This window comes from Lutra lutra, chromosome 2 (assembly GCF_902655055.1).
Source record: "Lutra lutra chromosome 2, mLutLut1.2, whole genome shotgun sequence".
Taxonomy (NCBI): domain Eukaryota; kingdom Metazoa; phylum Chordata; class Mammalia; order Carnivora; family Mustelidae; genus Lutra; species Lutra lutra.
This window is the reverse complement of record NC_062279.1, coordinates 13,652,453-13,675,755: the sequence shown is the minus strand read 5'-3', so window position 1 is coordinate 13,675,755 and position 23,303 is coordinate 13,652,453. Positions and strand designations below refer to the sequence as shown.

The 23,303-nt window shown below is 39.8% G+C and overlaps 1 protein-coding gene across 9 annotated transcripts in view; it reads right to left on the bottom strand.

Moving 5' to 3' along the window:
• The window catches only part of TENM3 (teneurin transmembrane protein 3), a 441,422-nt gene extending 424,972 nt beyond the window's left edge, over positions 1–16,450 (bottom strand). For all 9 annotated transcript variants that reach the window (XM_047714374.1, XM_047714410.1, XM_047714419.1 and 6 more), the window contains exon 1: positions 16,144–16,450. In XM_047714374.1, coding sequence (XP_047570330.1) covers positions 16,144–16,375 — 232 coding nt within the window. In that variant the 5' untranslated portion in view covers positions 16,376–16,450. The remainder of the gene's footprint in view (positions 1–16,143) is intronic.
• Positions 16,451–23,303: the final 6,853 nt, after the last annotated feature.

Below are 23,303 nucleotides of genomic sequence, written 5' to 3'. Positions count from 1 at the left end.
AACAGCTTTATTGAGACATAACTCATAAACCATATATTGTGTCCATTTGAAAGGTGCAAGTCAGGAGCCTGGGTGGCTCAGTGGGTCAAGCCTCTGCCTTGGGCTCAGGCCATGATCTCAGGGTCTTGGGATCGAGCCCCACGTCGGGCTTTCTGCTCAGCGGGGAGCCTGCTTCTCCCTCTCTCTCTGCCTGCCTCTCTGCCTATTTGTGATCTCTCTCTGTCAAATAAATAAATAAAATCTTAAAAAATAAAATAAAAGGTGCAAGTCAATGGCTTTTAGTATATGTCTTACGGTGTGTAATTATCACCACAACTTTAGGACAAGTTTATCATCCCCCAAAGAAACCTTGTACCCATTATCAGTCACCTCCCATCATCCCCCTTACCTGCTCGTCCTTGCCCTAGCCCTAGGCAACCACCAATCGACTCTCTGTACTACAGATTCGTCTATTCTGAACATTTCAAATAAAAGAGACCCTACAGTGTGTGGACGTCTGTGACTGGTTTCTTTTACTTAGCATAATGCTTTCAAGGTCCATTCCTACTGTAGTATATATTAGTATTTCATTTTTAGGGTCAAATAGTATGCATTGGGATGGAATATACCTAGAATAGGGAAAAACTTAGCAGGTCTGACTCCACATGGCTCTCAGATCGTGCCCACAGCCCCAAGATAACCTCTGGACTTCAGGGGCTGAATTCTGCCTCATTCTGATGTTAAGTCTCCATCCCAAAATGAACCCGGGTGTGTGTTACATCTATGTTACATCTGTATCCTTCCTCAGGGATAACCCGAAGCTTTCCCGCAGCTCTTTTTCATCAATGTAGATGTAATCTCAACCCCTGTGATTATAAAAAACCTGTTCTGTCCCACCCCGGGGAAGCAGATTTGAGCTTGCCATCCCATCTCCTCCTATGGCTGCCTCTGTAATGGACAGTTTGCTTGCTACACACCCGATGTCTCTGTGGTTGGCTTTGCTGTCCATCAGGCACATGGACTTGGGTTCAGTTACATATCCACTCATCAGTTAATAGACGTTTGAATTGTTTCTACTTTTTGGTTATTATGAAATGCTGTTAGGGATATTCGTGTACAAGTTTTTGTCCATATATGTCTTTGTGAGATGCATCGCTGAGTCATAGGGTAGCTCTAGGTGTTATCTTTGGAAACCCTGCCAGGCTATTTTCCACAATGGCTGCACCATTTTATGTTTCCGTCCCAGTGTATGGGGGGATTCTATTTCCACATATCCTCCCCAGGACCTGTTATTATCGGTAGATTCCTGTATTACGCTGCAAGTTTGCAATGGGGAACTGCGATGTAGGTCAGTGGTATTGAAATTTGGGGGACAAACTAAGAACTGTTGTTCCCTTCAAACAGTAGTTGATTCTGGGGGCCTGCTCTGTGAATTATTATCATTTTATGTGACTATTTTTTCTTTGCTTTCTATTATGCGGATTTAGTCTTTGAAAATGGTTTTCTATCAAAATGAAAACCTCTCTTTAGCTCAGAGAGTCCACCTTTGAGACCAAAATCACCTGCTCTCAAACATACATGGACCAATAACGATTCCCATGGCACTGTTGCAAAAATTAAAATAACTGGAATGCTTACCAGAAGGGAATGGCTGATACATTATATGTAGCCCATTCGATGGAAAATTATGTGGCTAGCATCAACAGTGAGTCTGGACCTATATCTTTGGATCTGGAGGGAAGCCCATTATATATATTTTAAGCAAAAAAAAAAAAAAAGAAAAGAAAAAAGCATACACACACAAGTTGCAGAATGTTGTGTACAGTCTGATTCCATTTTTTGGAAACTAAGAGAGAGAACCAACACATTTTGTGAGTGTTTATGGTTTTGAGCGTGAATGAAGGTGAGGAAGGCAAGAAAACTGTTGTGATGATCATTTCGAGGGACTGCAAGTGAAGGAAATTAGTGATTTTCTATTTTATAGATTTGAAATTTTACTTTGCATGATCATTTTCTTAATTTAAAAAATAGAGTAAAGAAGAATTAGAGCCTGTCTCCTTTAAAAAAAAAAAAGGAAATACATGTTTTTTTTTTAAATTTGCTCTTTAATAGTTCCTATTCAATAATTAGAATTTTAACCTACTAGCTTCTCTCAGAGAAGCTGGCTTTTAACTATCCTTCCTCATTAATTGTAAAGAAGTGAAGTTCTGTAAGAAACATTGGAGCAATGTTTGTCTCTCATTTCCTTTCTGCCCTTTCTTTTGACATACAAGGCTTTCTGAAAAGGAGAACACTCACCCATTTCTTCTGTAATAGCAGTGCCCAAAACTGAGTTTGGGAAATGGATAGAAGAATCAATATACATTCAATAGACAGAAATAAAATAACCTATAACTCTTTTTAAATATTTTCCTTGGTTGTTGTGAGTTTGGATGGATTGTCCCTTCTCAGGCACGGAGTAACGTTCCTCCAAGGGCAGGGCAGAACACAAAACTACAAACTGGGCAAATATTTCTTACTTGATGCTTGCGGAATTAATGTCCCCACCTCCTTATCCGGAGTTCCCTTTTTTGCTGTGTTTGCAAAATGATAAGAAGATCATACAACAATAGAAATGTATGTAACTTTTTCCCCTTTGAGGCCTAATGCATATTTTATGGGACAATCCAAACGCTTTCACCTTCTTAAGCTAAATTTGTCACCGTTTGAATAGAATACCCATCCTTGAACATGCAACAGAAATTTCAATGATGATATAATCTCAACTTATGAGGCCCTACACAAAACTGCATTTTAAGAATTAACTTCAAGTCCCACTAAATACCTTAACTGCCCCCCCCATTTTATGCTGCATGTAAAATACAAATACCTTTCAGAGCTTGCTCCCTTTATCTGTTACTGTGATATTAACATCCATCCCCACAGACTGAAAATCTCAAATTCTTAGAAGACAGAGAACTCGACCACTGTATGTCATAATTATAATCTGGTTTATTACTCAAAACTCGAGTCTAATGGAAGCCATTGCCCCGATGGCATTCATCCTGAACTCGGTAGGGAAGGTCATCTGTGTGTCAGTGAGGACAGGAGGCGGGGACGCCATCGTGAACTTGGGGAGGAGAGTGGGAAGGGAACACCCCAAGTAGGTATGTAGGCAGAGAAAGCCGGGTTAGAATGAACGGCCCAGGGAATTCACATTTTCTTCAAGAGAAGATCTGTAAAGTTCCAGGGGAGGGCAAACCCAGAAACTGAATAGGAGACTTGTTGGCTCAAATCAGAAACACGGGGTCACGAATCTGCTGACTTCTAAGGAAGAAGCATCTTCGTAAGCCTGAATCACAAAGGATTTCCGTGTCCACCACGAAATAGTGCCACTTGGATACCCGTGGCCATTTGTAATTAGGGACATAACCTTCCAACAGGTTTTTATCAAAAGCATTCTGAAATGAATTTGCTTCCTATTTCTGTGAAGTGATTACTTCTTTGGAACAATCCAAGACCCGGGGATGATCACATGGCTCCCGCCTATCTGCAGGGGTCCGAATCAAATGGCAGTAGGTATTGGTATAAATATGCATATGGCCGGGCGTGAAGCAGCAGGTGCTTAATAATTGCTACCGAAGGCACCGCGGTGATTCACAACGTGGATCCAGAACCGGACACGTGGCGAGGACCGGATACAAAATTAGCAGGAAACCAGGGGGCTCAAGACAGCAGACCAATAAAGGCCGAGGCAGGGGGAAAGGATTACCCCCACTGTGGCCGGAGGAGGGCTGTAAACTACATCTATCTGCTCGCACCTTCTGGTAGGTAATCTACAAAGCAGGTTGGCACCGAGTCTGAACGAAGCACTTGCCTCCTTAACAGCCCAAATTAGTTAACAATCGGGTAGGCAGGGGGGCTAAAAGAGGGAGCTCGGAGGAAAACATGAACATGGAGTGATGATAAACTGAAGCTATTTAACTTGTGTCTTTAAGTACAGAAATGAAAGGTTGAGTAAACATGACCGTCTAAATCCTTTAATCCCGCCGCTGACATTTATAGTGACTGAGAAGGATTAATCATTTTGATCTCTAAATGAATCATTTTAAGTAGTTAATATTTAAAAGTAATAAACTTTGGAGTTGTGGTAATTAGCCTGGTGTATCTGATTAATGCTTCGCATTTTTGTCTTTCTTCATAAAATCCTACTCTCACAAAGGAAAAAAAAAAAGTTTTCTCGGCACCAGTAAGTATTTCAGAAGTATTTCAGAAAAAGGTTTCGGATTCCTTTCATTTTTGTGTGATGACAGAGGTGAGGGGGAACACTGGGGAAGTGAAAAGTTTGGGGTATAACTGGAAATTCATAGCAGCATAAAGTGCTGAATGGTAAGACCATATGGTCATATTTCTTTTGAAGTCTAGGATCAGTTCCCATTATTCACTATAATGGCATCCAAGACTAAACTAAATCTCGGTCTTTAAAATTAAAAGCATTTTGCTCTTGGCTCTCAAATCTTCCTCTTTTACAATTTCCAACATGCTGGAATGTTTAATATATTTTCATAATGAAAAAAACACAAATAAATAAAATAAAAAGAAGAGGAGTAAGAAAAAAAAATGAATGCATTCCACTTCACTCCCGAAAGACACATAATTGGTATCTTGAAGTCACGGTTAATACTGTTTTTACATCTGCCCGATACTATTAGTGACATTCTAAAATGATATGTACAACCTTCATGTTCTACATCTAAGAAATATGAATCTAATTCTTTTGACCTCTCTGAAACATACAGCACACAGATTTTTTTTAAAAGATTTTATTTATTTTTTATTTATTTGGCAGACAGAGATCATAAGTAGGCAGAGAGGCAGGCAGAGAGAGAGAGAGAGAGGAGGAAGCAGGCTCCCCGCTAAGCAGAGAGCCCGATGCAGGGCTCGATCCCAAGACCCTGAGATCATGACCTGAGCTGAAGGCAGAGGCTTTAACCCACTGAGCCACCCAGGTGCCCCAGCACACAGATTTTTAAGTTATTTATCATTTTCGTAATATTTTAGCAATAAATCCACTCCCCTCCCCCAAAGTAATCTATATCTAGGAGCTAAAAATGGGCCTTTTTCTATTTGGAAATTGATGAAAATGTTTTAAAGGCATGGTCCCTCCCCTTTGCCACCAACTCTTCATTCTCTCCCTCAGCACAATCCTGGATATGTTGTGGATGCTATTATCCTAATGGGCAAAATGTCTTTATCCAGCAAAACATTAGAGTGCAATGCCAGCAAAAGTTGTTTTTAAGAAGATTGTGGTTATGGTTCAGTTGAGACAATGTGCCTCTGCCCAGGACCCAGTGCGATCTCACCCCCTGGCTGAAGCTGGATGAAAGGAGGAATATAAACCCTAAACTTTCCATATTCAGCTACATGTGAGGCCAGCTTCCTTCCTTCCTTTCTTCCTTCCTTCCTTCCTTTCTTCTTTCTTTCTCACTCTCTCTCTCACCAGTTCTACGAATGGATCTTTGTTGTGTTTACTTTATATACCTTTATCAATACTTTTGAATAAGATTTTGATGAAAGCAATTTGTAAATTGCTCTTTCTGGGGGAGCTTCTTCCTAAGCCCCATCGTCAGAATTGTCTAGAAAGTCCTCACTTTAAGAATGAATGCACTGTTTTCACAAGTTGTCAGGGGTCAGTACAGTGGACCCTCGAATAACACAGGCTTGAACTGCTTGGGTCCACTTATATGTGGTTTTTTTTTATATAGTACAGTCCTAGAAATGTATTTTCTCTTCTTTATGATTTTCTTAATAGCATTTTCTTTTTGCTCTAGTTCACTTTATTTTAAGAATATGGAATATAATACACATAACATACAAACATACAAGTATATGTTAATTGACTATGTTACTGGTAAGGCTTCTGGTCAACAGTTGTCTCTTGGTAGTTTAGTTCTGGAGGAGTCAAAAGTTAGATGTGGTTTCTCAACGGTGTGGGGTGTCAAGGTCTCCAACACCCATGTTGTTCAAGGGTCGCCTGGGTATATTTTCCCATGACAACCACACACAGGAAGCCATGATGGGACATGTAAGTCTATTAAGTTATCTGTATCTAAGGAACTGGATTAACAACCCAACAGAGCACGACATTCAGCGGAGGAGGTTGTCTCCTTGAAAAAATGTGTTCAGGATTCTAACAGGGAAAACTTCTCACCACCAGAACCTCTTCCATTAATTTTCTGCTTTCCAAGGTGGGAGGAAATCCCCAGGCAACCCACTCGTAGTCACGTGGTACACAAATGCTCAGTGATGGAAGCCAGGACGTGAGCTGGGCCGCGGGGGTGTGGGGGCTGGGATTAGCTACTGCCTTTCTCAGACCAGCAGGAAAACAGATCACCTTTCCATGTGTTTACTGACCACTTGAATTTGCTCTTCTGTGAACCGTTTATTCATGCCATTTCCCACTGGATCGTCTTTCTGTTTTCAATTTGCAAAAGTTACTCTTAGTTTATTATATGGAGAGACCTTATATCTGTCACATGAGTTGTAATCACAAGCCCCAATACGGCAGTTTTGTTTATGGTATTTTCATTTACATGTAGAAGGTTTTAAGTTTTAAAAAAATTAATCATTCAAGCTTTTCTCCCTGGGTTTTCTCTCTTTCTTTCTTTCTTTCTTTCTCTTTCCTTTTTAAAGATTTTATTTATTTATTTGACAGACAGAGATCACAAGCAGGCAGAGATAGGCAGGGGGTGGGGGGAAGCAGGTTCTCTGGTGAGCAGAGAGCCCGATGCAGGGCTCAATCCCAGGACCCTGGGATCATGACCTGAGCTGAAAGCAGGGGCTTTAACCCACTGAACCACCCAGGTGCCCTGGGGTTTTCTGTTTCTGTTAGAAGGGTCTTCCCTATCATCGAGAGGTACACGTAGTCTCTGGGGTAGGCTGTGTGGATTCACAACGACTTTTTCCTTGCCTTCCTCTGTTATAAAAGCTGGAAAGCAAAAATAGTATATGTTCCCTCTTCTCATGCCACTAAGCGTAGCCAAGTATAACAGTTCTGAAAAAAGAGATGTAGGAAGACGTCTCTGGGGAGTAAAAAGAAACAGTCCAGAGTAAAGAAGGTCTTCTCACCTTTGCGTTTACTCTGTTTCAGCCAGGAATTAAGAAAATGCAGCAAACATCTGGGGATCCATGGGACAAAGGCCACATGCCAAGGATGGCGGAAGGAACCTGGGTTCTGGGTGGCATCTTCAGATAAGTATAGACTTATACCCCTGGCCTTCTTGTTTTGTCAGGAAAGAATTAATGGTTAGATGTCTAAGCCACTGTTTAGGGAACTTCCTGCTACTCGAGGGTCAAGTCATTCCTCCTTTATTCCGCCTTTCAAATTAACTTCCAGAATTTTTTTTTTTTTTGCTTTACTTTTTACATTTGTCTTTAATCCATCTTAACTTATTTTTGAATATGCTGAGAGATATGGGTCCAATTTTACATTCTTCCAGATGGATAGCCAGTTGTGCCAGCACCATTTATCAAATCCCACTGAACAGAAAAACCATTTTCTGTTTTATGCTAAATTTCCCTATATACTAGGATCTATGTTTGAAATTTTAGTCTATTGCACTGACGGGCTGTCTTTATTTATGCCAATATCATACAGATGTGATTACAGTGGCTTCATAGTATTTTTCAAAAGATATTTGTTAAGGTCATTTTGTCCTCATTATTTGCCTTTTAAATATATTTTTGGTTATTTTCAGATGTACTCCTCCATGTGGAATTTAAGACCCCATTCTCCAATTAAAAATAAACCTTGACTTCCACACATGTATTTTGGGAGAAGTGATACGATATCAGTCTTTCCCCCTAAAAACATCGACTGTCTTCCCATTTATTTGGATCTTGTTTTATGTCCTCCAGTAACATTTTATAGATGCTTTCATATTAGGTCCCCATACCACTCTTATAAAATTTATTCTGAAGAGTTTTATAGTGTTTGTTGCTGTTGGGATAAGAAGTGTTTTTCTGACTTCCAAATCTAGCCAAGTTTTACTTAATAATTACTTAAAAATAGTATTTAACATGCACCCAGCATTTTTCTAAACAGTTTACATATCCTAATTCATTTCATTCTCAACAAACTATAGATTGAAAACTAAACCAAATTCTACAATAGAAGAAAACTGAAGCATAGAGAAATTCAGTAACTGGCCCAAGCCAGTTGCTTGGCCAAGACGCAGTCACTTGCCACTCGGCTAACGAATGGCAGATCTGGGGCTCAAACATGAGTTACCTGGATTCAGAATCTATACTCTTAATTACTGTGCTATATGACCTATGATGTCTATATATTTACCCTGTCTTCATCCAAGTACCAATTTGCTTCAAACTATATTTTTTTAACTTCCGGAGACATATAGGTTTTGTATGTATACACTTATTATATAATTAATAGAAGTGCTGATTTTAACTTTTTCCAAAATAGAAATCAATGATTTAATTTTCTTCTCTTACTGCAATTGCTAGAACATCTAAAACAATTTTGAAGACTGATTGTGGGAGAGTAGGTGAGCCTTTCTCATGTTCCTGATTTTAGGTCAAATGGTCCTGGGATCTCACTAGTTAGAAAACTATTTAATTTTTTGATTGATCTTCTTATACATGACTAAGATATTTACATGTTTTTTTGGTTCTTGTTTTACTTAGTGAGTTTAACTTTGATAAGGAATGATTTCTAAATTTTATCCCAAAACTTTTCATCATTTATTGATAAGATCATGTTTTTCTACTCTGATTTATTAATTTAATTATGTCAATAGACTTCCTAACACTTAAAAATCCTCACATTATACCAAGGATTAGTAACTACTTGGTTATTAATTGGGCCTAGACCATTATCCTTTTGATACATTGCTCGAGTCTTACATGTGAATAGTTACCTAGACTAATTTTTACACATATATTGAGAATTAATTGCAATATAAATAGTCTTTCTTATGTACTACTTTAAGTTAGTATTAAGTTAGTATTAAGGTTATTAAGGTTATGTTAGCTTCATAATATGAATTTCAGTACTTTCAATCTTTCGTGGGTGTGTTTGTGTACGTGTGTGGTGTTAAATAGCTTTTTGAACTTTGGATTGAGCTACACTTTGAAGGTTTTATAAAATTCACCTAGAAACATGAAATTCACCCAAAGGAACTGTTTCCTTGCTATCGTTGCCCTTTCAGCCACTTTTCTAATCTCTGCTGAGATAATTGGTCTTGACAAGTTTTTTCTCCCTGTTTTGAAATAGTTTGGGGTCAATCATATTTTGCTACGAAAAATAAATTCCTCTAGATTTAAACTGTTGTGTGGAACAGTCCCTTAGTTGTTACATGGTCTTCAGTATCTCTATTTTTGTTCTCATTATTTTTTAATTGGGATCACCAGGGGCTTTCTATTTCCTTGGTCTTTTTAAAGAATCAGCTTTTTGTTTATTTTTAATTTCAGTTTTATCTCGACTCTCTCCCTCCTCCGTTTCCTTTGGTTTATTTTTCTGATATTTTACCCATTTCTTAACATGTAGAGCAAATTCCTCTTAGTTGGCTTTTGTTCGTTAAATATATTCTTTCACAATATATTTTTCCTATGATTACGGCTTTCTCTGTCTCCCATAAGTTTTGAAAGCAGAACGTTCTTTTCCTTGCTTTCTATTGCTTCTTATCATAACCTAGGGTTGCCATAATCCATGGAAGGAAAGAGTTTTTGTTTATCTTTTGGTTCTTTATTTCAAATTCTACTGAATTATATAATCAAATGTTTTGACTTAAAAAATCTCTACTTTTCTGATTTTTTTTGATGTTTCTTTTTGTGGCTAAAAGCACAATTGGTGCCTGCCAGTATTCCGTGGAATTATGAAAATCTGTATCCCTTCCATGTCTGTACATAGACCTTAGCTGAAAATTTTTATTAATATTATATAATCGCTCCCTTATTTTTGTAAACTTTTAGATCAGATATGAAGATGCTGAACCAAAATCTCCCCCAATAAATGTAGTTTAACAGCCATTTTTCTCTAATAGTTTTTGCTTTATAAACTTAGCTACTACATTATTTAATGTGTGCAGTTGAAGAGTAGACATCCTTCGGTCTTGTGCTGAAAGACATTTGCTCTGTGGTCCCCTATTTCCTGTTTGGTGTTTCTAATAGTAAATTCTGCTGTTCCTACTATTATTACCGCCATTCTCGCTTTCCTTTTGTTTTGGTTGGTATTTACTGGATCCTTCTTTATCTCTTTATTCTCAACCATTCTTTGGCCATTGTAAGTCCATTTATTATAAATGCCAGTAACTTACAAGCCAGTGGAATAGTTCTGTTTGTGTCAAAATTCAGTGCATTTACATTTCATGTAATATGTAATATGTAATATAGTAGATTTGCCTGCTTTCATCTTGTTTTATAGTTATTCATGATTTTACTTGTTTCCTCTTTTTCCTTGGAGCAGTTTTTGCTAAATCGATCAGATTGCTATTCATTTCCCTTTCCCCCTTGCTAATTAGGTAGGTCTATTGTACTTTTCTCATTCCGCTAATGATTACCTCCCTTTCCTGACATTCATATTCAAATACATGGTTTTCCTTATTACATGAATGCAAGGTAGCAATTATTTCCCTCCATTAAAACTCTACTCCATGACTGTTTCCCCCTCTCCCTCTTTAGGTGAGATTTTGGAATACATTTACTTTCCTCCCACTCCTGGGTGTTGCCAAGACAAGTGATCAGTTTTAGCTCTAGTCTTTTTTTAAGGTCTCCCTTGTAGTGCTTCTTGTAACTGCCAGTTGCTCTGCCATCATCATTTGGGAATTATCCACATACGTACTGCGAAGTTGACTGCTCATCACTGTTTCCTCTTCTCTACATGGGCGGTGATTGATTCAGTCCATATCGCTTTCTTGAATCCTTCCTTAGATGGTGTACATTGCTGATAAAGTCTTTGCTGGTCCCTAACTATTTTGCATTTAGTCTGAGATGAATGATGTCTTCCCTGCACAGAGGATCCCTGGGTTGTGGTTCTTTTCTCTTCTTAGAAGGTATTGTATTGCCTCCTACTTTCATTGTTGTAGATGACAAATTCATTGTCTTTTTGTTTCTTTTCTAAGCAACAAGAGAGGTAACTTGTTTTTTCTCTATAGAATCTATAAAGTATCTTTATCTCAAATGTTACAAAATTTCTCTAGGATGGGCTTAGGGGCATATGCGTATGTGTACATCTGCATATTTTCTTTTTTAGTTTTACTTGGAACTTTGTTTCTTGTTTTGAGTTCTTTCTTCTACTTGGTCTTTAAAACTATTAACTTGGATTTCATCAATGAACACATACCCTTTCTTCAACGAATCTATTACATTTTTTCATTTGTAATTGACGGCTCCTGACCCATCATTTGGTGGTGGTGGCTGGTTTTGTTGTTGCTGCCTTTTTTCTACACGGATTTCTGTAAGCGTTCTTCTACTTTTTTATCTGGGTTCAAGTTCTCCTCTTGGATCTCCATTGCCCATTTTCATTAGCAATTTCCTGATTTGTTTGTTTTGCTTTGCATCCTATCCCACTTTCTGCCTTTTGGGTGCCATTAAGCACATCCTGGCTTTCCTCAGGCATCTTAGCAGTAAGTCCTATTAGACTCGAGAGACATTTCTTTCTCCTCCCTCTTTCCTTGGCTGGCACTCTCCCAATATCAGAGTGGAGAAAGGGGCCAAGGACCCCAGCTACTCCCATAAGGCAACCTTCACTCCCAGAAGGACCATGGGGAGGGAGGTCAGCCTCTCCCTGGTGCCACAAAGTCACAACTTTCTTTCTGAGCTTCACCCCAGGGCTGCATCCCATTCTGAGCTCTCATCTGAGCTCTCATCTGAGCTCCCTTTTTTCCAAAGGGAAAAAACTGCCTGCCTCAACTTTGTCCTTCAGGGCCCTGTAGAATTCTAGATCTCAGTGGCACCCTGGATCACTGCTCAGCTCGGAGGAAGGTAGGAGTTGGCTGGAGGATAGGCAGAGGAGGCATCATTCAAGCCCCATCATGCTGCATTCCTGGACACATATTTACAGGAAAACTTGGACTCTTCCTCTAATGTTCTTTTGTTTCATAAAAGAGGGTTATGCTTGGTAAGAAAGAGTATTTGTAGAAAAGATGGACTCCGGATGCAGCCCAGTAAGCAGGTGCAGCGGTGAAAAATCACGGTCTGTGGGATCTACTGCACTTGAACTGGTCTAAGACCAGCAATGTGATGCGGGGAGAGGCAGAAGCCATGTTTATGAGAGCTGGGGACAGTGGGGTGCTGCTGACAATGACAAGTAGGAAGAGAAGAAAAATCCCAGTGCAGCAGGAAGGAAAAAGAAGAGTTTCTGGGCCTGGAAGCAAGCTGTCAGGGAAGGCCTGCCATGAGCCACACTGAGACCTTGATGAGTGGTCATCTTTGTCAATCTGCCCTTCTCTTTCCCTTTCCTACTTTGCAAATTCATATTCTAGTTTGATGTCAGGCATGTATACATAACGCTATCTGTTTTTCAGATATAAAAATGGGTAACATTCCTCCCCATTACCATTCTATAAATAGAGAGTAAACAGTGGTCTTTCATTTTAAAATTCTGCAATTCACCACCCAACACCAATTACTGACTGACTGGCTGACTGGTAAATGTTCTTGGGTTAAGACTGTTTCAGAGGTGTTCTTTTCAGGCTCATGGTTCTGGGGAACAAAAGCGTTCCTATTTCCAGACATCACCTTGTTTCCAAAATCACCCTCATGGACAACACCCCTTGTTGGAATTGATGAGCATTTTTGTTCAGTTAAGGACACTATTAACAATGTATATAGTGCAGAGAAAAAAAAAAGATCTTTTATTTTATCACTTCTTTAAAACTGTGGGATGATCTTCTGCAGCTGTTTCATGAGAAATGTGTCTCAGACCTGACAGGATAAATTCTTTTCAAAGATGAATCAAAGAAAATAGTATCCAAGAATGCAAAACAAGCCATTGTTACCCTAACCCCATCACACCTACAGAGAGTTCCACAGCTGCTAGAAGAACAACTATTTCCATCATCGAATAAACCACATGAAGAGATTAAAAAAAGAGAGAGACAGAGTGAGAGACCTCTGTGAGATCCAGCCAAATTACACATTATTGTGAAAATGAAATCATCTCTAGCTTTACGGTATCTAAACAGAACATGTAATTAATGAGAGTCACCTGCCAGTCAGGAAAGCCACCAAAAAAAAAAAAAAAAAAAAAGATTAAAATCAAGTTTGATGATAGGCTACAAAATTGGTCAAGAAACATAAAAACATCATATTTCTAGATTTGAATTCTCCGTGTAATTGCATTGACAAGGGTTTCTACCTAGCCCTTCCTCCGGCTGGAGCAGCTTTTCCTGTGTATTCACAGAATAAGTGGATGGAGAATTGACAAGTTGTTTTAAAACTCCATGGACAAGCTAAATTAGCATGATTCTTTGGAACTGTTTCAAAGATCTCTGGCTACTAGCAATATTTTTCATCTTTCATTTTTATTACGTGTATGATGTCAGGAGCTGTGGCAGGAAGCACATTTTGTCAATTAAATAATTAATCCCACAGCATAATAGTCAGTGAGGAAAAATTGACATTTGTCAGGTTCAAAGAAAATGAAAGCCTGGGAGGATTTTTCATTATGCTTGCTTGAGAAAAACACAATCTGATCGCAGCCTTTCCTTAGTCATTTCCCTGCTACACTTGCTGCTCCTGCTACATACATCCCTTGTATGGAACCACAGGAGAGACAAAGTATCTGCAAATCGCCCTCTCCCTCGCCCTCACACTCCCCGGACCTGGTCACAAATAATCGTTATCAATCTTATTTCCTAAAGATGTCTCCCCATTTCTCTCTATCCACACCAGCAAAACTGGCCAAAATTGACACCAACCAAGCAAAGGGAGATTCTTCCACGGAATTGCCCGTTTTTCTGCTGTGGTCCCTGCCCCAGAGAGGTTGGAAGGCGAACGTTAGGGCTGGAGCGGCCCAGGTTCAAGTCCCAGCTCCGCTGTCATCAACCACGGGGTGTCAGACCTCTCCATCTGGGAAAGGAGGGCACTACTGGGAGACCCCCCCATCTGGGGGGGTCAGATGATCGTGCACATAACCTGGTTAGCGCCACGCCTGGAGCCCACTAAGGAATCAGCGTGTGTTGGCTGTACAGAGCAGGACATTCCATGTATGTTTTTAATACGGCCTGATTTATGAACATGTCAGGTGGACGGCAGCCCTGTCACACTCCTGCTTTTCCTTTCTCTTCTGCCCTGAAAGCTCTTCTCCCTGCCCCCTCCAGCTGCTCCCAACAAGGGGCTTCCCTCCGCTGCCTCGCTCACTCCCTCCTTCCTCCACCCCCCCCCCCCTTATCTCCCCTCCTTGGCTGGTAAGAAGCTGAGTGATGGTACTCTTTGGGCCCCCAAGAACTTGGTTCCAGGGTTTCCACAGATGGTCCCGCCGTGTCATCAACCACAGTCTGTGCTGGATTAGCACTGCCTAGGAGGTGAAAATTTCAGCTTGCTATTTTTAACCCGTTTAAGCATCCCTTGTGCTGCCAAAACTAAATGCTTGCTTGGGGTGGAGATGAGCCTCCACGCATCACGCCACATGTGCGGAGTTGGTTTTTTTTTTTTTTTTTCTTCTAAGGGTATCCCACGATGCCTTTTTTTTTTTTTTTTCCAAGAGGGCACTAAGCAGTTGTTTTTGTTACAAAAAGCAAGGCTTCACACTGGGTTCAGATTGCATGCATTTCACAGTACCTATGCGTTTTTAAATGTGCCCTGATAATCTATGTCAGCTGTGTAGACAATACGAAAGAAAAAAAAAAAAATCAGGTTTGGAATTACAAGACATGGTACAATGACTTCAAGTCCCTTGGCTTACCCGGGGAATGTATCTCGGATATGTGTTTTAGATTGTCCCTTAAAAACTGGATTTAAAAATGTTAAGCTGCTTTGTCCCCTTTCATAAACTAGAATACCTGTAATATTAGTAAGACCTGCTTTTGCGGGGGGGCGGAATCTCTCTTTAGCAAATCAAATGAGTCTTCTTTGAGGTAGACTGGTTTGGGTGAGTGAATGCTATTTCAGTCTCGTTAGGTTGGCTCCTTCCACAAAGTAGTGAAGAAAAGAACCATGGAAAATTTCCAAAGTTTTGAATGATTTATTGCTTTATTACTTTTTCTTAAATTTGTTCCTGCTTAATATCAAACTGTTAGTCACACTGTTTGTAAGGTGACTGGAAAAGAATGACTATATTCTTTACACTTGAAGTTAAATTTATTTTTCCTCATTTCCTGATTAAATGAGCTAAGGGATGCTAAGTTCTATGCAGACTGATGAAGCAAGTCAAATGTAAGAGGATTTTATCTTTATTAGGAGTAATCTTGCCCCCATCTCAAAAATGTATTAGAAGAAACAACAAAGAACTACGGATGCCACGTTTAAAATAAGCTATTGTCTGAAAGTGTGGAAATTGGTAGGTCTAAGATTGTGAAGTAGAATTACAGAAATCATTACTCCGTTGGTAGAATATGCAGACAGCAGACATGGCATAAAAATGGTCAACAAATACATGCGAATGACCAAACCATCATGGATTATGAGAAGCCAGGATGCTTGAAGGTATAACTTCAATGTTCTAGATTGCCTCCCATAGTAGGCTCTTGTCTTCAGAGCTGGACGGCTGCGTGGATCGTGAGATCATTCAGAATAAGGTTCTTCCTTTCTAATGAGTTAACAGGGCTTTTCTCATCATTGTCCTCCCCCCACAACCCGTGCATCAGTTCCAACTGCAGAAACAATGCGTGTGACACCTTCATGAGATGATAAGGGAGCCCAGGAGACATGGGTGTCCAGTTTATGCACACAAAGGGGTTGTGAGCCGAATCGCAAAGCTCATGCACAAACTGTGTACAGTGATTCCCTCCAGGTGTCAGCCCCCTTATCTGGGGTCAGTGTGCCTATGGGTGGCCTTCTATCTTTACTCTGGAATACGAGGTCACCATCTCATAACTCAAAAATCTGAATCAGTGATAAGCCGTTAACTTGGAAAATCATCATGTCACTTCAAGTGGGGAAGAAAAAGCGACAACTGCAAGTCGGCACCATTGGAGAGCTCCAAGTTTTATGAGAACCATGACCTACCTTGTCTGGTGTATTCGTCTGCCTCTCTGTGAACCAAATCCTTTACTCTGTTTCCGTAGAGCAGCCGCGAGGAATCATGATCAAAAGCTTTCAGGGTTTCACTGGAACTGTAAGACTTCTGTGTGGGTACCCTACACTCTTCATTGTCCGCCGAGGAATTTGTGGACCGCCGTTCTTTTTCTCGTCGGCTCTTGGTCAGCGAGCAGTAAGGTCTACGTTCTTTCACATCCATACTTCATTCCTTCTGGGTGCACATCAGTCCTGCTTGGCACAAATTACACTCAGGGTTCAACTCTCATTGGCCTCTCTGCGGAGATAAAAGGTTTGCATAATGTCAGCAAAACCTTCATCAAAAAACGGACTACCTTACATCCTTCTCAATCTGGAAAATGGTGGAAAGTAATACTGTCATCTATCTAGAAAACCTGCTTTCAACAGCAATTAAAAAAAGAAAATTTGGGAAATCACTGTAAAATAGCCTGTATGACCAGGAAGTAAGGCATACTTTCTGAGAGTTATGGACACCTGCGTAAGCTAGTATAACTGATTTTTCACATTAATACAAAACATTAATCTCAAGATCAGATTTCAATACAGAAACCAGCTCAAAGTTGGCCTCGATATGTTGGTTAAATTTTCCACAATGGGGCAATTTTCTCTCATCGCATTTTCTCCATTCAGAAATAAATTCCCTTTCTTTTTCTTACAAAAATGTATACTATTTTATTTCTTTTGATTTTTTTTTTAAGGGCAGGAGCAAATTGTACCTTGGACATTCTATTAATTTTTGCAAGGACTTTTTCTTCTGCTGGCACAATTTTCATGTTTCCAGGACCTAAACATCTTCAACTATGGAAAAGCGGATCCTTCCCTCCTATTCCTCTCCTAAAAATGCATTTTCCTTTCTAGAAAATGAATTTTTTTAAATTTCATTTTTTATAAACATATAATATATTTTTATCCCCAGGGGTACAGGTCTGTGAATCGCCAGGTTTACACATTTCACAGCACTCACCATAGCACATATCCTCCCCAATGTCCATAACCCCCCCCATCTCTCTCCCCCCATCAACCCTCAGTTTGTTTTGTGAGATTAAGAGTCACTTATGGTTTGTCTCCCTCCTGATCCCATCTTGTTTCATTTACTCTTCTCCTACTAGAAAATGAATTTAATCTGCCTTATCTCAGGGGTGCCAGGTTGGCTCAGTCAGTTAAGCATCTGCCTTGGGCTCAGGTCATGATCCTGGGGTCCCTGGATGGAGCCTACATTGGGTTTCCCGCTCAGTGGGGAGCCTGCTTTTCTGTTCCCCCCTCCTTTACCCCCTTTATGCTCGCGTGTGTGTGCTCTTACTTTCTCAAATAAATAAATGAAATCTTAAAAAGAAAGAAAGAAAGAAAGAGAGAAAGAAAGAAAGAAAAACTGTGCTCTTCTCATTTTAAGGCAATTCAAGTAGCTAATTGGATGGGGTAGGTTTTGCAACTTCCGGTGACAAGATTAAGTAAGAAGGAAGAAGGTGAATTATGTTTTTTTGCTTAGCAACAGCCTTTTTCCTGATTTTCTCAATGGACAGGGGTCAAAGTGACTGCGCCTAAGGAGGGATGGTGGCCCAGGGCTAGTCAGCATTTCATTTTTAAAAATTTTTTTAAGTTTATTTATTTATTTAAGTAATTTCTACACCCAAAGTGGGCTTGAACTCAAGCTCCTGAGATCCTGAGTCACTCTCCTCTGAGCCAGCCTAGCATGCCTAATCTGCATTTTAAATGATCCTCCTTTGATTTTTTTCTTTCTCATTTGATCTTTCTCTTAAATCTGAAGGTTCCCAAAAGCCTTCAGTGTTTGCTCCCACCCCACTCCTTCTTTCCTAAATCCACTTTTTACTGGAATGATTCCATAATCAACTTGAAACAAATGATTTCTGGTGGCCCCAGATCTTCTCTTTGGTTCCCCATCCTTGGGGCTGTGACTTCTTTTTAGATATTTTCTCCCATGGAGAATCCTTCTCCCAAGGAATTTCTCCCCCTCTCTTGATCCTTGGCTATCATCATACCCATCACGCCTCTCTTTACTGTGCTTTCAACATGAGATCTCGGGGCTGACTCAGGCTCTCCCACAAGGGTTCAGTTTACATCTACGCTGCTGACAACTCTCTGTTCTGTCTGAGCAACATCATGAATCCTCTACCTTTCACTTTCCGACTTCTGACTTCCATACAGCTATAAGGAGGGGGTGACATTCTGAGCTGAAATGTTCACAGAGCTCCAGAGCCTTTGCTCGGAAAAGCCGGATAGCTCCTCCTGCTATCTCTTGAACCGAACTGTATCTTCTATTCCTACTGCCCATGAAGGTTCCCTCACATGGGTTTCCACATTTCTCCGCTATGGACCTGAGCCGGGCTGTTAAGCATAGTTGCTAATATTTACCTTGGCTGTTGAAACACATCTTGACTTCCCTACCCTTTTCTGATTTTCCATGAATCTGATTACATTTTTAAAAACTAGGATGTTTTCCCTGACCTCTTCTGATTCATTAGCCCATTATTCTCTTAACACATTCTTCCATTAGCTCTCAATAGAAATTGAATTTCTTTTATTGTAGCTCTCCTTTGAGTTTAAAATAATAAATAATTTCAAGATACAGTAGTAACAGGGCATAGTTCTATATGACATGGTTAAAACAACACACCAATTCACTCTCTTTGTTCCAGGGAAAACAAAAGTTACCTTAGGTCAGTATTTATTGAATGTTATGTATTCGGCTCTCTTCCATGTGCTGAGGACACACCATTAAATGAAACAATGTCCCTGCCCTCATGGAGCATATATGTAGTGGGGAGAATCAAGGACATTCTTTCTAACAGAGTGAATGTGTGTGTGTGAGTTCAAGAAAAATCTCGTTTCCAAAGCGGTCTTGATCTCTTAGGAGAAAGGCCATATCAACTCTCGTAACTAAATGACCATTGAAAAGCTTTCAGCTGGGGTCCCTGGGTGGCTCAGTCAGTTGGGTGTCTGCCTTTGCTTAGGTCATGATCCTGGAGTCCCAGGATCCAGCCCGGCATCGGGCTCCCTGCTCAGCAGAGAGTCTGCTTCTCCCTCTCCATCTGCTTCTCCCCCGATCATGATCTCTCTCTCTCTCTCTATCTCTTTCTCTTGCTTGCTAACTCTCCCTCAAATAAATAAATAAAATCTTATTTATTAAAAAAAAAAGCTTTCCATTGACCATAAATACCTTAATTCAAGCATTCTTAGTTATAGAACTTTGGGTTCTGAAATTATTATAAAATTTCTGGTTCTTGCCTTGAGTTGACATCTATTTTAAAATAGGTACTGCTAAATATACACATATGTATGCATTTTTATGCTTTAAAAATGGACTGATTGAAAAAACAAACAAAAAAACCCAAAAACCAGGCAGAGAGAGGAGGAAGCAGGCTCCCCACTGAGCAGAGAGCCAGATGTGGGGCTCGATCCCAGGACCCTGGGATCATGACCTCAGCTGAAGGCACAGGCTTTAACCCACTGAGCCACCCAGGTGCCCCTGTAAATAAAGTTTTATTGGAACATAGTACATGTATTTATTTATGTATTGTCCTTGGCTCTGTTCATGTTACAAAGGCAGGGTTGAATGGTTGTGACAGAGACTGCAGTGAACTGAATTGTGTCTCTCAAAGAGATACATCAAAGTCTTAATGCCTAGTACCTGTGAATGTGACCTTCTGGCGTTTATAGCGGCAATCGAGTAAGCATGCGGTTAGATTAGATTAGGGTGGGTCCTGAGTCTAATGATGTCATTAGACCTAAGTCTAATGGTGTCTCTCTAAGAGACAAAGAGAAGAAGATTTGGATACAGACACATACAGACAAATAGGAGAGCAGACCATGTGAGGACAGAGGCAGAGGCTGAGTGTTGCAGCGATTAAGCCGAGGAACGCCAAGGGCTGTGACCAAACGGCAGAAGCTAGGAGAGGGACATGGGCCAGACTCTTTCCAAGAATTTCAGAGAAAGCACGGCACTGCCCATACCTTCATTTTCATACTTCTTGCCTCCAGAACTAAAAAGATAAACTTCTGTTGTTTTAAGCCACTGAGTTTGGGGTAGTTTGTTACTACACCCTGGGAAACTAATGCAGAGACCTGCTGGCCTGAGAAGTTTAAACTCTTTACTGCCTGGGCCTTTGTAGAAAAAATGATCACTGTCTGTGTTAGATCATTCATATTTCCATTCTGTCTTTAATTGTCCCTTTGCATTTTAGAGATCTTATTTATTTATTTGACAGAGAGAGATCACAAGTAGACGGAGAGGAAGGCAGAGAGAGAGAGAGAGAGAGGGAAGCAGGCTTCTTGCTGAGCAGAGAGCCCGATGTGGGACTCGATCCCAGGACCCTGAGATCATGACCTGAGCCGAAGGCAGCGGCTTAACCCACTGAGCCACCCAGGCGCCCTCTTTGCATTTTAGAATACAAAATGTATTCTCTATTATACAACCCATGATGCAATTTCATGATCTTGCAAATTAGATAATAAGTTCTTTAATGTGGCAATACAGATATATATCATCAATAGTAAAGATGCATCCCTATGGTGATGTTACCAATGTTTATAAATCAGAATCAATAAAATGCTAATAAATGAGTAATAAAAAGATAATTTTAGGTATTCTTGAGCTTTATAGAATATCTCTAGCCACAAATATATGACTTTTCTTTATCTGCGAAGCAATTTTGAAGGGCCATGATAAATCAAGATGTAGTATTCAAATATACCATCAAAGACAGAGACATTTTGATCTTAGTGATTCCAAACAATAAAAAGTCTTTTGCATCTGTCTCCCCATTTTTGCACATAGTTCAGACTCTTCAAGGATTTAATCTACACTGTAATGTTTGCAACCACTATAATTCTTCTGATGGAAGTCAGTGAGTTCAGTATGACTTCAAACGGTGGTTTTCTACATTATCTTCTGCCCTCACAGCTAAAGATTTGAAGGTTAAAAAATGCAGCTGCTTAAGTAGGGCTAAATTGAAGCATTTTGATTGTGATGGTACAGTCCTACACAGGAAAAGTTTCACTTTGCACATACTTAGCATAAAGCATTTAATGGACAGGATCTTAGCTGCAATGGTGGGCAAGGCCTTTGAAAAAAATAAAGGAAAAACTATTAGAAATAAAGTAGACCAAAAAGCTCTCATTCAACTTGCTATAGCATGTATATAACAATTTCAAACTAGTTTGGTTGACTTTCCTTAGCTCCTTGAAAAACAACTCAGTTACTAACCACAGCACACCTCTGGAAAACATGGCTGGTCTTAAAGCAAATTCTGTTATTGGGTTATTATTTTTTTTCTCAAATTTTTTCTGCAAACTATTTGGTTGACTAAATGAATGCACAGGACACCAGATTTAGGGTAATCATATTGTCTATTTCAGACATTTTAGTTAAACCTGCTTTGAAACTTGGCCACAGACCTTAACAACAGTGTTACACTGTTTCATAACATGTTCCTAATTCCAAAGAAACATTTTTAAATTACACTTTTAGCAAGTAATCTGATTTTAATTGGACTTAGTATATCTTTAAAATCCTTTAGCCAATGATTACAATGTATCTGGCTTATAACAAACATCCCTAGAATCATCTGTACTTCAAAAATTCAATGAACTTGGGGCACCTGGGTGGCTCAGTGGGTTACGCCTCTGCCTTCAGCTCAGGTCATGATCTCAGGGTGCTGGGATCAAGGCCCGAATCCGGTATCTCTGCTCAGCAGGGAGCCTGCTTCCCCTTTTCCCTCTGTCTGCTTCTTTGCCTACTTGTGATCTCTTTCTCTCTGTCAAATAAATAAATAAAATCTTTAAAAAAATTCAGTGAACTTATGTGTCTATCTAGCAACTGAAATAAAAACAAATATCCAATCCCGAGGATTAAGTAAGCCATCGGTCAAATTCCCTCATACTCCCACTGTTAGTTATTTTCTGTAAGAATTACAAATTCCTGAATGTTGCTTTGAATATCTTCTGCCCAGACCGTCCTCCTATGTTTGTAAGAGTTTGAAAAAGCTCACCCAAAAGAATAAGCAGACTTCAGAAAAACACTAATTTACTCAAGTGTATTTTAGATTACAGATCTAAATTACGCTATTTGTACACAATACCAAGAAAATTTTACCTTTCGTTATTCACAATTCATATTTTCCCTAGTAAGTTAGTATTTATGATTTATTACCAATTATGTTAATCAAATAATAAGTACAACTTTGCACACCCATAAGAATCTCTAAGTATTTCCTTTACTGAAGAGCTAGATTAATGCCAATTGAGCACAAGAGGAAATCAATTGCTATTGTTAATTTTAGAGGAAATCTCGTTTCCTGCAGCACATTTACAAAGCAAAGAATTAAAACAATTAAGTACAAAAATAAAATCATACTATGATGATTTCTTTGTAATGCTCAATTCAAGCACAACCAAAATTTGAGGTTACAGGTTTAAATAGAGGAATACAAGTGAATTAAGATATCTTGTTTGAAGCACAAAATTAAAACACAAACAAAGGGGTGCCTGGGTGGCTCAGTGGGTTAAGCCTCTGCCTTCGGCTCAGGTCATGATCTCAGGGTCCTGGGATCGGGCCCCCGCATTGGGCTCTCTGCTCAGCAGGGAGCCTGTTTCCCCTCCTCTTTCTGCCTCCCTCTCTGCCTACTTGTGACCTCTGTCTGTCAAATAAATAAATAAAATATTAAAAAAAGTAAAACACAAACCTGTGAAAGGAAATATGGCAAAAGAGAAATCTACTAGGAGTAACAAAAGTTATGTTTGTTGAGAAGATATAGGGACAGAAAAAAATAATTATAGTAAATAATTACTGGTTGAGAAGATTAAACAAGGCAAGTTTCTTTTTTTCTTTCTTTCTGTTTTAAAAATATTTATTTATTTATTTGAAAGAGAGACAGAGAGAGAGAGCACAAGCCGGGGAAAGGGTAGAGGGAGAGAGAGAGAAAATCCTCAAGCAGGCTCCCTGCTGAGCACAGAGCCCGACACAGGGCTCCATCTCACAACCTCAAGGTCATGACATGACCCGAAATCAAGAGTCAGATGCTTGGGGCACCTGGGTGGTTCAGAGAGGGTTAAGCCTCTGCCTTCAGCTTAGGTCATGATCTCAGGGTCCTGGG